Below are 17,270 nucleotides of genomic sequence, written 5' to 3'. Positions count from 1 at the left end.
GAGTGGTTACTATGAACCCGGCATAGAGCTAAAGTCCTTACTTGGAAACTGGAGGTGTGTGTGTGTGTGTGTGTGTGTGTGTGTGTGTGTGTGTGTGTGTGTGTGTGTGTGTGTTCATGTGGAGGCCAGAAGAAGACAACCTTGGGTGTCATTCTTTAGAGGTGCAATTTATCTATTTATCTTTTTATTTTTTTTCAGATAGCTTCTCTTATTGGCCTGAAATTTGCCAAATAGGTTATGCGGGCTGTCTAGACAATCCTGGGGAATCCATTTGTCCCTGCCTTCCTGGTCCTGGGATTACAAGCACATGCTACCATGCCCTTCATTTTAAATGGAAGCTCTAAGAATTGAACTCAAGTCCTCGTAAAAGTAAAGCACTTTACTAATTGAGCTATCTCCACAACTTCTGGAATCTATTTTACATTTTAAAGTTATCTTTTGGGGGAGTAGCCATTATTTGTTACAGAAAATGAAAGTAACGTCCCAGTGTCTGAAGAAGACATGATGTTAACACAGGGTTTCAATGTCTGGCTTGAATGAGAACTTAGGTCAGTTCTAAACACTGTGATTTAAGTGCTTGGATGCTGGATAACATCATCAGGATTGGAAGTACAGGTCTATCAATGGCCTGTGGCCAGTACCATTTTCTCAAATGAGAGAAAAGCAGATCCATGAGTCTTGGCAGTGTTTGGGACAACAGATTTGAGAATGACCACTCTGTTTATTTGAAGTCTCGGTGCTTTTCTCCAGGACTTGGTTCCTGGTTTGTCAAATGAAGTTAGGGCTTATCTAATAATTCCCTAGGTTTTTATTTCCTCTTTGAGAAGCCACTTTATGATCTTACAGTTTTACTGCTGACCAATTACAGCACTTGATAGTGCAGAAGCTGAAAGTGTGAGCTGGGGGTTAGGAAGGCTCCTGGTTAGGTTTGGACCCTGCACCTAAGCAGCTGTTTCATTCTCAGCATGTTGCCCAGCAGCTTTCTGCTTTAAGGTTTCTAAGAACAGAGCTGGAGAGATGGCTCAGCCATCGAAGGCTAAAAAGCTCGAAATCAAAAAGATTTCCATGAACAGACACCAATTTTTTTTTTTTTACCTCATTTAGTACACAAAGCACATTTAATGTTTCAGAAATCTGGACGCCTATTACATTTGGTGGCATGTCACCAGTTGGCTGGCAACATTATTATATTCTTCATAGTACATTAATGGTATACCTCATGATCAATGGCCTAATTTTAGACTCAATGAAACACTGTGATAAAGCACTAATCTCCTAGAATTCTTGTGAAAATTAAATGAGATATGGATGCAGCCACTAAGCATGTTTCCAATCCTCTCTGAACAACAGTTAGCATCTATAGTGACATATTTTTTTTTCCTGGAAGGAAAGATACGACTTTATGTCCATTGCTTCATGACATACTTTAGTACATTCTCTCTTCCTTCCAAATCTCTCTTGATAACAGGCTGGTAAATGAACTGTTTTTCCTTGTCCACCTCACTGTTTGTATAGTCTAAATGAAGTGTTACTCACAGAATAATTGGGACTTAGAAACTGATTTATCTAGGCATCATTTAGACAAACTAGATGGAAAGAGAGACATTTAATTCTTGATGTATAAGACATGAAGCAAGAGATACCCCTCATTCTAGAACAGTTTGGATCCTTGATCAACAGAATTCACTCTCACTGGTTTCTTGGGGGAGACTGCGTGGTAACTGAGCTTGCACAGTGCTCTGCTGAGAACGTCTTCTTGGTTGTCTCTTTCTATTTCAGGAGTCTCTAGACTAGTGGAAAATTAAACTGGAAATTTCAGAAGGCATGGACCCACAGTACAGACTCTGGAAGCCCTTATGTGAAGTGTGTGTGTGTGTGTGTGTGTGTGTGTGTGTGTGTGTGTGTGTGTGTGTGTGTGTGTGTACATGAAGAGACTACAAATCAACCTTAGATGTCATTCCTCTGGTCTTTTCCACCTCCATTTTTTGGGACAGGGTCTCTCACTGGCTTGCAACTCATTGAGGAGGCTAGATGGCCAGCAAGACCCAGAGATCTCAGCGTCTACACATCTCCACTGCTGAGATTATAAGCATATGCTGTCATGTGTGGCTTTTTAAATGGATGCTGGGGAACCGAAATTCAGGTTCTTATACATGCACATCAAACACTGTTTCCCAAGGTAACTTCTTTGGATTTGACCTGCTCTAGAAGGCTTCTGTCAATTGGAGAGGAACAATCTCTACAAACACCGCAGGAAGAATTCACAATGTAAGGATCTGACCCTGGATGGGGCCGTTCTGTTATTTTTTGTCCTGTTATTTTTTGTTCTTTCTATATTAAAAAGCTATAGGTACCTTTGACCTCCACTCACTGAATGGATACTGTCCAAGTGCCTACCATTTTTGTGGTCTGTATGGGAAAAGGATAAAAAAAGCATAGCACTTGTCTTTAGTAGATCAGAGTTCAAGTAGTGCTTGAGAAAGTCACTTACCCTCCTGAAACAGCTTCCTCACCTAAAATGGAGCAACAGTGAAGCCATGCTTGTGAGTCTAAGGTAAAGATCCAGTTGGATCATCCACATAAAGTTCTTAGCACAGTGCCCAGGCCAAGGTGGGGTATTTGCCCTCTGTCCATTCATCTACCCACCATTCATACATGTATCTATCTAGCTATATAAATACCTTCCTTCCTTCCTTCCTTCCTTCCTTCCTTCCTTCCTTCCTTCCTTCCTTCCTTCCTTCCTTCCTTCCTTCCCGTTTTTCTACTTTCTTCCTATGTCCATCTTTCTTTCTTTGTTTCTTTCTTTGTTTCTTTCTTTCTTTCTTTCTTTTCCTTCTTTATCCCACTTTCTGTTTCTACATCTATCCCCTATCTAAGAGATCATCTTCACAAGTTTTGTGAATCCTTGGCACATATGAAGGAAAAAGTTTCATTGAAAAGTCCAGTGGAATCACTATGACATCAGAAAATGATGCAAGGATTTAGCCACGAGTGGAGGCAGAGTAGCAACAGTGGTGTTGAATTCCCTGGCGCTCACTTGATTGAGAACATGTGACAGTTTAATGAAAATGTGTTTTTAAAAAAAGAATTCTTTTGTAGGATCACTGTTTTTCTTTTCTAGACCTTTGTAATCTTTTGTATCTCTATTTTTCTTGTGATACTGTAACTAAGCTGAATATTTAATATCTAATAATGTCAGAAGATAGAAAGCATAAAGTCCACCAGAAAGCCATGGGCTGAACCTTGTAGATTCTCAAAACATGCTCTGAATAAACACATCAGAAGATCTCTGTATTCTAGTCCTGGCATCCCTCCCAATCTGCACTGTAACCTGTCAGCTCCTTGCCATTACCTCCATATCTATATCTACCCTGTCTACCATCTATCTATCTATCTATCTATCTATCTATCTATCTATCTATCTATCTATCTATCTATCTATCTATCAATCATCTATCTATCTAATCTGTCAATTAATCAATCTATCAATCAATCTATCATCTATCAATTAATCTATCTATCATCTATCTATCTATCTATCTATCTATCTATCTATCTATCTATCATCTATCTACCTACCTCTCTATCTCTTCTATTTCCTAGGGAATCTAAAAAGGTAGGGGAATGATACAGGAAAAGCAGACATTTAAAGGTCAAGAAAAAAGATATGGAGAACTAATTTGCTTAGAAGGGGGCTTGAATGTCCCAAAGTTCACATCCACATTGAGTTCAGTTTTACTCTATTCCTGTACTTCAGACTTTTCTTTACATCACTGCTAATACTGTTTTTCTGGAGTGGCACTTTATTTTAGCTTAAGGAACCTTCAATGGCTATCACCCATAGAGGTAAGATGTGTGGAGTCTATCCTCTGAAAATCTATATGAATACACAGAGATTCCCAGGGAAATCTTTGGATTTCTTTGGAACTTTGAACTACTGGAAGCAGCTATAACCATTTTCTTTTGGGCCTTGCTACAAAGTGAAGGGTGCCTTCAACTCACCACAGTCCAGGTTGGGCTGCTGCCTCCACCTTCTGAATGCTAGGGTTACAGGTGTGTGCCACCATTGCCAAATAGATTACTGTCTTTGTATGGCATGTAAAGGCCATAGAGATCTTGCTCCTGCCTATTTTGCTACCCGATCTGACACTGTTTTATAGCCATGTTGAATTAGGGAGAGTAGATATGTGCTCTCTGCCTGGGCTTGCTTCTAGGACTGTGTTTTTGTTCATCATTTGTGCTTACCTAAGCTTTGTTTGTTCATCTGTAAAATGGGAGTAACTATATAAGAGGTTCTGAAGATTAAATGTGTTATGTGTATGCAAGACCACACCTAGCTTACAGAATGCATGGATGAGCATTTTATATAAGAATGCTATTTTTATCAGCTGTGTAGTTTTGTACATTGGTATATTTTGCTCTGTTCAGGATGTCTTTCCAATCTCCAGTTTTCAGAAACTGATTCCAATGTAGCTCTTTCAATGTGCACTTGAAACCTTATTATCACCTGAATGTGTCTAAGGTTTTATGAAAATGTCATATTCCTCTGACACATAATCAATGGAGATTGTAATGTACTGAATTTGCAGTTTACACATATGCTTTGGTGCTCCATGAAGATAACAGTTGTTTCCCTCTCATTTGGATAGTTCCTGACTTTTCACACTGTTCTTGCTGCAGGATAGGCTCTCACCAAGTGCTTGCCTAATTGGATGAATGGACAGATGCATGGCTGAATGAGTGAATGACTGGGTACCTTCCCTATGGAGGGGGCACATATGTCTTGAGCATAGTTTTGAATCTTGAAATAGTTATTACTAACCTGGTGTTTGGCACATGTTAAAATGCTGTCTGAATTGTTTTGAAATATGTTCAACTGTTACGTGGGATTAAATGAAAAATCTTTATGGAATCTTTTAGTTCTTAAGGACACTGATCGATATACATTCATTAATATTTCATTTCAGAGCTCTCACGTCTTGAGAAGAAACAAGAAGGAATTTCCAAAGCCAGAGAATGTTCTCATAACAGCTCCTGCCTAGTCTGACCACACACAGTACACACAAGCACAGCACGGACACCACTACTTCCTCCTGACCAGTAGACACTCATCAAAGAACATGAACTTCTCCAGAGGGCAGAAAACAGCAAACAAAAGAGAAAAGAAAACTGAGAGGGAAGATTCATTTGGTTCAGTGTCTTTAAAAATACAAAACAAAACACCACACACGACACCAAATCACTAGACCTTGAAACCAAGGCTGAAGGAAGTTCTGCAGCAAACCAGAACTCTGCTCCTTCAAACTTCCTTTTCCTTTACAGAAATGCTGCTTGCCCAAGGCCAACAGTGAATGGGCATGAGATGCGTTTAGACAGCACAAATTAACTCCTTAAGTGTCATTGCCACTCCACGCCACTCTCCGGGAGTACATACCTTAAGGAGCTACTAAACAAAAACAAAAACACAAACTGAATGTAACTCAACAGTCCTGGAAATTGATAAGGCATATACAATCGGTTCACCTGCATCCTTCTGATTCTCTATTTGAAAGAGAGAGCACAATGAGGAGAGAAGAGAAAGAGAAACAAGAACACATATGCAAGATTAATGAGCAAGTGGACCAAAATGCCCCCCACTTATGCGTGATATATGATATTGGACAGAAGAGGTTGCCCTTGGCTTCCCACCGCCCCGAAGTTTGGGGGCCAGCAAAAAAAGGCTCCTTCACAGATGTGGAAAATGCTGCACAAATAGAAAATTAGTAAATTAAGTTTAATGTGAAATCAAGCTATGAAACATACATGAACTCTTCAAATGACAATTAAGTCATATGTTGTATCCAGAGCTTTGAGGACAAGGGCAAGTAAAACTCTCCAGAGAGAAGGAGGAAAACTTCCCAGCTTGAGAGAGACTAGCTAGGAAGCATAGAAGATCTAGTTTTCACAGAGTACGGACCATCTTGCATGATCTCATACCCATCGTGGTTTGACATCTTAAACATGGATAAAGAAAGCATGACTTTGCCTCAGATGTCCTTTGGCTGACACCTAGTGATTCACTCCCCAGCTTAGCTGTACCTTTTGATTGTGTACCAGTGACAAGTACTTTACAAATTAGGGTTACACACAAGCAAAGTAAAAATGCATTCAGGTCACAGACAGAAGAACTGAAAAAACTTACAGACAAATCTGAGTTTATCACAAACAAATGGCTTAATTGTCTAACCTGTTTTAGGCTGATAAAAAGTGACTGGACTTCTCACACTGGGTTTCACAGACAGAACCAACAGACAAGCCAATGCTAAAAAACTTGAAGCAAGGAGAGTGAGTTGGTTTGGATCTGGATTTCTTGAAATAATGGAAACAGAAAGAGTGAAGACAGCATGGTGAGGAGGTGGTAGGTACTCACGAATGGTTAAATCCATCACTTGGGAGGCCAAGCAGAAGACAGGATGCTCATACATTTCTCTCTTTTTCCCTATAAAAGAGGATTTGGGCATGCAAGAGGCTTAGGTCAGAGGTAAAGAGGTTAAAGGTCATAGGTTAGAGGAAAACGTTACATTAGCTCAAGGAAAAATAGCCACAGAGTATTTTGGGATAAACACAGGATAAAAGAAAAAGGAGTTTCGAAATTTGGGAACTACTGGATTAACCATTCAGCATGCCGTGAGCCACGAGAGAGATTGTGACCATGATTTTACACGTCTCTTTAGAGTCGTTGGCAAGAATACAATGACCAAAAACATCATGGGTAAAGGGAAACAGAATTCCATTGATTTAAGGCTCCAAGATACTAAGGATTCCAGACTTTAGTATCTAAGGCTCTTGAGGTATTTCTTCATAAACATAGTCTCCAGCAATATTACTACAGCTTCTTTCCAAAATGCTCAGATAGATAAGCTATTAATGCTCGATCGAGGCTCGGGTGTAAGAAAAAAGGAGGGTTTCTTTTCTGAGGGTAGGACCCGAGCCTTGTTCAAAGAAAGCTGTCTGGTAGTAATATCTTTAAAGCTGCAATAGCCCAGCCTACAGTGGACTATGTTCATGGAAGAAAACCTGACACATGCAGCCAGAGAATGTGGGGTTGTCTGAATTAACAATCCCAGCATGCTTTGAAATTGGTGTCTCAGCCACTTTTGCAGAGGATGTATCAAAAAGTGGCTGAGCCAATCACGGACAAGGAAGGAGAAAAGCAGAAGAGAGCAAGTAGTGTGGAATGAGGTACTTCTCTGAAAAGAGAGTTGGAATAAAAAGATTGGTTTCTTCAAAGAATCCCCAGACCTAAAAGTCACAGTGCAAAAGATAATTAACACAACCAGGAAGAACTGAGGCACAGAAGGAGATTACAGACCAGCTGATCTACTTTGGAAATGAATGCATTTTTACTTACAGATCACAAAGTTTGGTTGTTTTTTTGTTTTTTGTTTTTTGTTTTTTTAAATATTTATCTGAAAGAAGAGAGCAGATCTTACCAAAAGACTAATAATCGCTGGACCAAGACCTATGAGGCAGCAGTTGTGGAAACTGGACATTTCATTTCTTGATCCCATCCCATCTTTGGCTTCAGGATTAGTTACATGGTTGACTTTACCCAATCCAACCAATCATTATGTCCTGGGCTGGGAATGCTGGCACAATTATTTGCTAATAAAGCTGTTTAACCATTGATCTTCTTGTTCCTCTCTTTTTGTCACTCATTACCGAGTCAAGAGTTGATAAACACCCTTCTAGTGCCCAGTTCTTAAGTGTTTCTCCCTGGATGCATAACAATGAACTCATTACCACTGGTACACAATTTGCATTGTCACACAGACAAAATCAGGAGAGGGAGGAAGACATGTAGTGTACAGAACACTGGGAATTTAACATGATTGTCAGCTAATTTTCTAAGGAAACAGGACATTGGCAGTATATGTGATGGTGTGTGTGTGTGCTAATCAGCTGTTCCCCAGCTGATGTCCCAAGGTGGACAATGTGCCTTTGCTTGCTTTATTCAGGTATCATGTGTTTTGTGTGTGAGAGAGAACACCAGATTCCAGAGTGTGGACACATTGAGTCTTGCACACAGAACTTCCACATGTATACACTTACACCACTGGTCAGGTTGGGTGTGGTTTTCAAATCACCCTATAGCAGCCAATGGGGGTAACAATGAAAAGTAATTAATGCCCTTGAAAGGGAATAGGTCCTAAAGAACCATAGCTTCTTCTTGAGTTGAGTTTACTCAAAGTTCCTTTTAATTATGCTGTCATCAATGACTGCTTCTTCCCTAAAACTTGAGATAGCAGTACCAATACACTTCCGACATCTCTGCTAACAAGAAAGAATGATTTCCAGAGTCAACTTAGAGCCCCTGAAGATGATTGCATACTACTACTCTGCCACCAAATTTGAAATGCTCCCCAAAGACAAGAGACTTCCAAGGGATAAGATAGAGTTAAGTAGAACTTGAATACTGAAATATTCAATGCTTGTTTCACTTTCAGTACTATCGGCAGTAGATAGCAGGTTGCTCCCTTTTTTTCCATTTAGAGAAGGTAACAATGCTACCCAACTCTTTCACAGGTAACACTATCCTCAGAGGAGATAGTTAAGGACAGTACACACTGTCAGAAGGACCCTAGTAATAACATAACATCCCACACTCAACGTTGGTTTCGTCCTAAGGCTGTCTCCTGAGCCGATGTCTTGCTTGTCATCTATTGATTTGGCCACAGCTAAGGCATTTTCCACATTTTGAGTACTTCAGCTTAACGTAGTCAGATGGACCACTGTTTTTGGTGTCCATTAAGAAAAGAGACAAATTTTCCCAGGGAGGCATACCAAAATTTAAATTCAAAACTCGTGGCAGGCAGAAGCCTTACCTTCAATTTTGGCATACTCGGACAGGCGTGAGTAGTTGACTAGCGCAGCCTGTTCCAGGCATTTACGGATGACAGTTTTGACCTCTTCCTGTGGTACTGGAGTGACAATGTCTTTCATCAAAACCTTCAGGTAGAAGGAAAGGGGACTATTAAGTTACAAATCAACATGTCACTCATTTCTGCTTTTCAAAGTCGTCAGGTATAAAATCCTTAATGCTAACTAATGTGAAAACTGTGGGTAGAAAGGAAACCCCAGAACAGCTGGGGAGGCAAAGTCTGTGGAGGCATCAGGGAAGGGCCTGGAGCGACTCTTCACTATAACTAGTTGGGAATCTGAAAATAAAACTTGTAGAATTTTGGCAGTTTCCTCATTTTTATTCTGGTATTTCATGAATGGTAAACAAATCCTTTGAAAATGGCCATCCAACTGCAATGTTTGATTGCAATTATTTGCGTATCCATTTCTGTGTCTCATGTTCATTCTTACCCGTTCCAAGAGTGAGAGAGTAGCTTTCAAAGCACCTTCGGGTCGACCAAAAGGAAAGCAATACCTAAAATAGACACATAATTCTTCAGGTTGCCCACACCATTACATTAGCAAGAAACATGCTGCAATTTGATTCCTATAGCAACTTGTACTAGGAATGGAAAAGGCTTTTTATTTTGTCACACTGTGTTATGTTAATCCCAGTTCACACCATATATGTGTATATATAATGTATATATGTATATGTGTGAATAATGAGTGAAGAGGGACTCTGCAAATGTCTGAAGCAGAGCAGAACATGGCGAGTGGTGGCACTGAGCTCTGTGTGAATTTCCATTGTGAAGGAAAACACTAGATAACAAAAACATGGCCTCGTGGATTAGTATAGGGCACATGCATTATGTAGGCTTGTGTATTATTATAGGATTGAAAGCCAGGAGTTAAAACCGGCTGGAATCCAAACACACTTCTTTAGATTCCTGAAGGGTTGAGGCATGAAGCAGGCATGCATTTGGGATAAGTCCTGACTTTGCCTAACTTAGGACGTTTTTCACTCTTACTGGATCTCTGCGCTATTGTTGATACATTTTGCCTACAATACATGGTCAATTAAAGGACCTTCATTAAAATCTTATTGCATAAAAGGAGAATTCTGGTGGCACAGATAGAAACATGCCAGTTATAGCTACAGGTACCATCAATGGCTTCTGCCAGTCAAGAGTTCTTCAAAACACTGCTCAAAAGTATAGAGAACAGGATGGGCTGCTTATACTCAGACTACAGTGTGTGGATGGGGACATGTTCCTCCCTGCCTCGTTTCCTAGTTGTTTAACTAGATTTTACAGCTACCTTACACAGTTGTTTACAGATGAAAACTAAAGTTAGAGCCTTCTAGCCTCCAGCCCTACACCTGGCCTATGGGAATTATCATAAGCACAGTTACTGTCTTGTTGAAGTTCCTGCCTCAGAGTCTACGTGCGGAGCTAACATTATCGTATTAAAAATGTCCCATACTCTACAGGAGAAGTGGATCGCACAGTGTGAGCATCAAGTGCGTGATCTGCTGCTGAATGCCAGGTCTCCACCGTCAGCCCCCGACCAGGCTGACCCATGTTTCCTTCTTTCTACGCATAGCTAGCAGGAGTGGGGGAAAGAGCTATGAACACCATTAACTTTACCCCATTTAATATGGCCCAAACTGTAGGAGTTTTAAAAACTGTTTTATCTAGGAACCCTGAAGAATCTTCAACTTTTTTTTATGATATTAATTATCAGTCAGATCACACAAGGAAAGTTTTGTTCTTTAAGCAACTAAAATGCACTTAAGAATCTGGATATACTTGGTAGCATGCTTGCTCTAGCATTCATGATGTGCTGGGTTCAAGTCTCAGCATGGCATGAAACCTGGTGTGTGCTGGCTCACACCTATAATCCCAGCACTCAAGTGCTGGAGGCAGGAGTATTAGCAGTTCAAGATAACTCTTGGCTATATAGGGAATTTGAGGTTAGCCTGGACCATATGAGACTCCATGTCCAAACAAACATAAACAAAAACTGCGAAGTCAGGAAGCTAATGGGTGCCATAGCCAATTGGTTGGCCTTTTTTTCTCTAGCTATTTAATGATCTTATGTGTCTCTGATAGTTTGTTTTGGAAATGAAGGGTTTTTTTTTGTGCACATTCATTCTTACCCCAGCAGACCCCTAAATTGCAGCTCCTTACCTAAAATGTGTGATCTGATTTTCCAGCAGAACGCGGAGTCGCTCTTTGATCTCTTCGAAGCGCTCTTTTTCTTCAACAGTCACCGTTCCGATTCCATCAGGCCTGCAAGGAGGGAGACACATTATGAAGTGACGGCCCCTCATATGCTGACACCACCAAATCAAATCTCTACCAGGAGGAAACTGTCTGCTCAAGAGGCAGCAAGCACAGTGACGGCCCTGACCCAATAGGCCCAATGGCTTCTCAAGTAGAAGATGCTTCAGGGTTACCATTCAGTGGGTGTTTGTGTGAACTAGCAAAATGGCCCACAGCTTAAGTCCAGCTGCTTCTGTGTGGTCATGGATTCTTAAAAGATCTGAAGAAGTTAACATGATTGTGTGTGTGTGTATGCGCGCGCACACAGACATGCACATGTGTGTGACTGTACACATGCACATTCATGTTTGTGGAGGGCAGAAATCAACATCAGCTATGGTTTGCGATTGCTCTCCACCCTAATTGTTTAGACAGGACCCCTCGCTGGAGCTGAAGCCTGATGATGCAGTGGCCGGCCGCCAGCCTGCCTCCTCTGCCTCCGCTTCCCCAGGGCTGGAGCACAGGTGCCATTGCTGCACGTGGACAAGACTGGAGTCCTCATTCCAGTGCAGCAAGCCATCTCTCCAGCCCTTCCATCGTTCTTAAAATTAGGAAAGCTTTACAATGCAGTTTGGATTTTCGTCTCTCTTGAAAGTTTAAACAGTTGACATCAACTGTCAGTTGCCAACCAACACCTTTTCCCTCAGCTGGGTGGATGTTTCCCTCAGCTGGCCATATCTCTAGTTTGCATTACCTGTCTCACAGGCTCTTGGGTTTGCGACTCTTCAATTATTATGAAAATTCCTACAAAATTCAGGTGTCATATAAAGTATGTATTTTGTTCCTCATTAAATTATTCGGTTTGTAATAATCACTGTTTAAAATAACTTTAGTATTAACTAAAGGATAACCCAGATGTTGTCCAGTGAGAGTGAACTACTATGATAAAGAGCAAGACAGGGGAAACAAGCCGGTGATTGCAGCTGAATCGTAGTGCTCTCCGTTTCCTGTCACTCATGAGCACACACACATTCCCCTGTCTGTTATTGGCCATTTGCATTGGAAATATCACAGTTGTGTAAACTATAGCCCAAGTTTCTATTTGCCAAATTAGACACAGGCTAACCTGACCCATTCAAAGCCTTCTGCGTCCCAGATCTCTAGTGACTTGAGATGATGGGCCACGTCAGTTTGCAGACGGCTGTGTCACCACAGAACACCCACAGGGACATTCCTCAGTCTGCATAACCCAGTCATCCCGAGTCCAAACAAATGGTGGTCTCATGAGCCTTCCCAGGGTTCCAGCAGAAGTTAAGAAAACTCTCTGTAGTCTATCAAGCTGACTACACAAAGACTTGGCAATGTTAGCACTCTATGTCTGTCAGCTTTTAAATGGTCATCTTCCCTTCTTTTTAAACAATAAAAGTACTCTATTTGAAAATTAAAGAAGAGCCTCTACTTCAATTTGTAAAAAAAAAGTCACCCCAAAGAGCAAAATTTTATTCTCCTTTTTTGTATTCCTCCCCAATCACGGGAAGAAAACAAGCAAAATGGTCAATACCAAGGAGACTTTGAGTTCTAAGCCTGTGCTAATATTTTCATATCTACTGGTCAAAAGTCAAAGATCAAGTCACAAAGTTTATTGATTTTTTTTCAAGAAATATCCCTAGTTCCATTGTTGTTAATTCCCAGTATAAACTCACTGGCCACCACAGAATGCCTGTTAGGTTGTCTTTGATAATGTCTCACATTGTTCCCATTACAAATTTGAATTTCATTCAGTTCTGGCTGTTGAATATTCTTTATACCAAAACCAACTTACTAATATACTAAACACATGTGATTGGCATGTCTACCCCCATGTTTGATTGAGGGAAAAGGGAGCCATTCAAACAATTTCATGTTTAGTAGGAAATGAACACAGAGAAAACTCAGTGCTCTTAGATGCAGTTGACAGTTAACAGAGAGGCTTAGACATCATAGCCAACGACATGGGTGTCCCATAGAGGTTTGTCACCTTTAGTGACTTACTTATTTACTTTTTTGGTGGTGCTGAGGACTGAAGAGGGCCCATGAACGCTTGACAAGCATTCTGTTACTGAGGTACATCTCCAGCTTTATGTTCTTGATTCCAAGACAAACTTGTCTGTGAATCAAGATGTTCACTCCTTGCCCAAGAAGACTTGTCAGACTAGGCGTTTTACGAACTGAAGGATTAGATGCATCTCACCTTCTTAGCTCATTCTCACAATGAAAGGCATTACCACAAATGCAAACTGTGTTTTGCTTCTTTCTTGCCTTTTATTCTGGTGATGCGCATTAAGGGAATCAGAGAGCTCCTACTTCCTCATGGCCTCTCCACGAGAACTGGGAATACTGACTGCTATCTCACTATTGAAACTAAGTAAACATTTATTGTTGTAGTCACTTTAATTTACTTCTTAATCACCGTATGCTAGTGTGAATAGTTTCACTTTAGACATAAATAAAACAAATGAACCTCATTAAGTCTGCAAAGCTCTCCTTCAGACCTTCACCTGCAAAATCAGGTGATAAGATCCCGCAGGATCTCAACAGCAAATACAAACGTTTTAATTGCCAGATCTGTAGTATTAGGGTGTTGGCAATAGGGATGGTATTTGACAAATTTCATGAGAGACCTGCTAGGGATCAGTTTGTTAAAGACCAGAAGCGTAACAGTAGTTAAGGAGTCCCTTTAGTTTGACTTCAGATAATTATTTTTTAAAATTCTGTCAAACATCCTTTTCTTTTCCATTGACTTCCATAATTCACCAGTAATGACTGCACAGTGGGTGCTCAGAAAACAACCTGTGCTACGTAGTTAAAGGGAGTGCTGTTTTCTTTTTAAAGTATTTTAATTTTTTAATATTGTGTGTGTGTGTGTGTGTGAGAGAGAGAGAGAGAGAGAGAGAAAGAGAGAAAAAGAGAGAGAGAGAGAGAGAGAGAGAGAGAGAGAGAGAGAGAGAGAGAGAGAAAGAGAGAGAGCAGGCGTGCGAGCGCAGGCGTGCATGTGCTCTGGTGTGCGTGTGAAGATCAGATGACAACTGTCTTTCACTGTGGGTCCCTGGGATTGAACTCAGGTTGTCAGGTGTGTGAGGCAAGCACTTTGGTCCGTTAATCCATATTGCTGGCCTAGGAGCTGCATTTTCTTTAGAAGCTACATGTGCTTCTAGCAGGGCTATGGTTCTCAAACATGGCCATGCTCCAGCATCACTTGGAGGCCTTATGACAACCCAGACCACCTGGCTCGATCCAGAGTTCTTGAATTGGTAGGTCTGGGATGGGACCTGGGAATTTGCATTTCTAATGGGTTCTGTGGTGCCACTGGTTTGAGAATCATGCTAAGAACCATTGATACCTCACGCCCCCCACCCCCCCCCAGTAGCCAATATAAAAACAAAACCTCAATGGAGGCTCTGCCAGTGTCTGAAGGGATGCTTTTGTTTTGGCGCATGGCTTTACATATGCGGATGATGGGTGCTAGTTGAGCGTCACCCTCAGTGGTGCTCACTTTATCTTTTGAGACAGAGTCTCTTACTGAACCTGGAATTTGTCAGTTTAGCTGGACTCATTAGCCAAGCAGCAAGCCCCAGGGAGTCCTTGTGCCTCCACTTTCCCAGTGCCGGCCCAGCTTGGCTTTCACAGGGTGCTCCATTGGCCCAGTCACTTTACCAACCCCTTGACAGGATGCTTTTGATCCAAGGTTTTTAACTCCCCTAAGACTGAGATGGATTTGAGAACAGAGACAGTTTGTTAGAGGTACACTGCCCCTTTCTGAGTTGATTTCCCCTTCCAAAAGAGGCATTTGCAGTTTCTGTTGTCTCAGGAAAACAAGGGTGGCTGCCCAACAAATCACATTAGTGGTGTGGGTCTACTGTCACAAAGAGGACAGTCTTTTATTAACCTCCCCCCCCCCCCCGCCCTGGAACACGGGAAATGTTCTTTAAGTTTCATAAAATAGCTCAGCGTCTTCTTCATTTCTCAATATTGAACACTCTGTAAATCATAAAGGAGAAGAGAAAAAGAAGGATTTTAAGCTTTTAATTCAAGTTCTAGTCTGGGATGTGTCTTCATGCAGAATGCATGTCCAGGGACCTGGATGCCCCCTTTCTCAGGCATGACCGTGCATCCCCTACCTCACCAGGTTCTGGCTTTTTAGGTATCCGCTGTCCTGATAACTGCCCTGGACTTGGGAGAAAGAAAAGTAGATTGACCTATTACCCATTATTAGTGCCTTGAACGCAGCTCTTACAATTTTCAGAAACTGCATATCCAAGCAGACTCTGCCACTCAGCACTGGATCCTCTGTATTTGAACAGTAAGTGAGCAAGGCAAGATGAGAAGAAGCAGGTGGAATGCACTGCTCTCAGCAGCTGGGGCTGGACCACATCGTTTTCATAGGTCAGTAACTCTTGATGCCTGACTCTACCTCTGCTTCTGACAGCTGTGAGTCAATCGTTCTGCAGTGGAGGCTTAGATGGGCATTTTGAAAGCTTGCAGGTCATTCAAATGCAGAAGCAGGGCTCTGATCTGATTTATACTCTTCTGGAGATACCTCAGGTCCATTTCCTTTTCTTTTCTGTACTCATATATGTAAGTTTACAAAGGACACATTCCCTCTTTCTTCATGTCTCTGGTTTAAACAGAAACCTCTAAGTGATGCTTTAGGAACACACACATGTGCAAGCACAGGAACACACAAAGAAAAACAGCCGCTGGCCTCTGGTTTCACCTAACTGAACACTGGCTAACCTCACTTCTTGTATATCATAATCCTGGGAACTTGAGACAATATGCAGGTCAAGTGTAGTCATTTTTGGAGCCTTGCCGAAGACTGGAAGCTCTCCCACCTGCAGGCCATCACTGGAGCCAGAAGTGGGTCTCTGCAGCCACAGCAGACTATATTGCATCTGACATGGCTGGCATCTCTGGAATCCACCTTTCAAGTTTTCGGCAAACCATTTTCTCACTGTCCTTCACAAAGCTGACATTTTCGGCAGCATGATAGGAAAGATGTCATGTCGGCTGCTCTTCAAGTTCTTGTCACCGTGGTTACACCAGCTCTGTCATCTTCAGTCTCCTCACAGTCTCCCATCTTGAGCCATGTCACAAATAATCATGCATCCAGAGTTGCATCTTTCTCCTTTTCCAATTTTGTTTTTGTATCAAATCAAACCCACCGAGCCCAGCAGTCATCAATTATGCAAACGGATGTTACCAGTTACGTAAACGGTTCCCCTTACCAAGCTAAAGATGATTCACTAATGCCTGTTGGAGAACTGATTCAGTATTGCTATGTCCTGGGATTGTAGTAAATTCCCTAAGCAGTCCAGTCAAAGCCCCCGTTTCTGTCAGGAACCAACAAACCTCTCCAAAGTAGTTAAATTGTCACCACACCCAGGTAAGCACCAGCTTTCTAGCATTTAATTATCCCCCAAGCATGGCTCTACATTTTACATTGAAATCTGGGTTGCAAAACATTTCAAAAGGTGAGATACCTTTTCAAGAAAGTCAGGATGAAAAATTAATTCAAAGCATACAATGATTGCTGTCTTCTGATAGTGCATCTATTTGGTGATTAAGTGCCAAATCCAGGTGTAAAAAGAAACATATGAATTCACCAGAAGAGGAAGGAGCGTCTGGTCCACAGATCTGCATACAACCAGCTTTCAGCCTCCAATCAGTACCAACAAGGGGTAAAACTCCAGCTGAAGAAGGAATATACTTTCATCTCCAAATGCAAATGTCCACATATGCTGGTGCAGGCACTGTAAACACGATATATTCTCTCTCTCCAAATGGATGCATGCCTGCAGACCGCATTATGGATCCATGAAAATGTCCTTAAACAAGCATGATAACTGAATCTTACTTGCTACTAAATTGTTCCAGCCTAGAAACACGAGTACTTAAAGGGCCAGAGCAGGACATTCCTTGCAATGTTCCCTAAATAGGACAGCTATATCAGATACTCGGATGATGTTGACTTAAAATATATATTTATAATATCTGACAACTCTTCATCCTTACAATTTTTAGAGTGCTATCCCTGAATTTGATTTGAGTGTAGAATATTTTCCTTTGTTTCTTTTTGGCAGTTAA

At 41.4% G+C, this 17,270-nt stretch overlaps 1 protein-coding gene across 12 annotated transcripts in view; it reads right to left on the bottom strand.

Moving 5' to 3' along the window:
- Cadps (calcium dependent secretion activator) overlaps window positions 1–17,270 on the bottom strand; it is a 440,161-nt gene that overhangs the window by 110,891 nt on the left and 312,000 nt on the right. For 4 of the 12 annotated variants that reach the window (XM_076544497.1, XM_076544503.1, XM_076544498.1 and 1 more), the window contains exons 14-17: window positions 11,073–11,174; window positions 9,352–9,415; window positions 8,865–8,988; window positions 6,410–6,478 (exon numbers count right to left, since the gene is read on the bottom strand). In XM_076544497.1, the coding sequence (XP_076400612.1) occupies window positions 6,410–6,478; window positions 8,865–8,988; window positions 9,352–9,415; window positions 11,073–11,174 (359 nt within the window). Of the gene's footprint in view, window positions 1–5,523; window positions 5,542–6,409; window positions 6,479–8,864; window positions 8,989–9,351; window positions 9,416–11,072; window positions 11,175–17,270 lie in introns of all 12 variants that reach the window. The other 8 variants (XM_076544499.1, XM_076544505.1, XM_076544501.1 and 5 more) reach the window with 2 other exon arrangements.

Source organism: Peromyscus maniculatus, chromosome 9 (genome assembly GCF_049852395.1).
Source record: "Peromyscus maniculatus bairdii isolate BWxNUB_F1_BW_parent chromosome 9, HU_Pman_BW_mat_3.1, whole genome shotgun sequence".
Classification (NCBI taxonomy): Eukaryota; Metazoa; Chordata; class Mammalia; order Rodentia; family Cricetidae; genus Peromyscus; species Peromyscus maniculatus.
The sequence above is the reverse complement of the archived record's forward strand: the minus strand, read 5'-3'. Positions and strand labels throughout refer to the sequence as shown.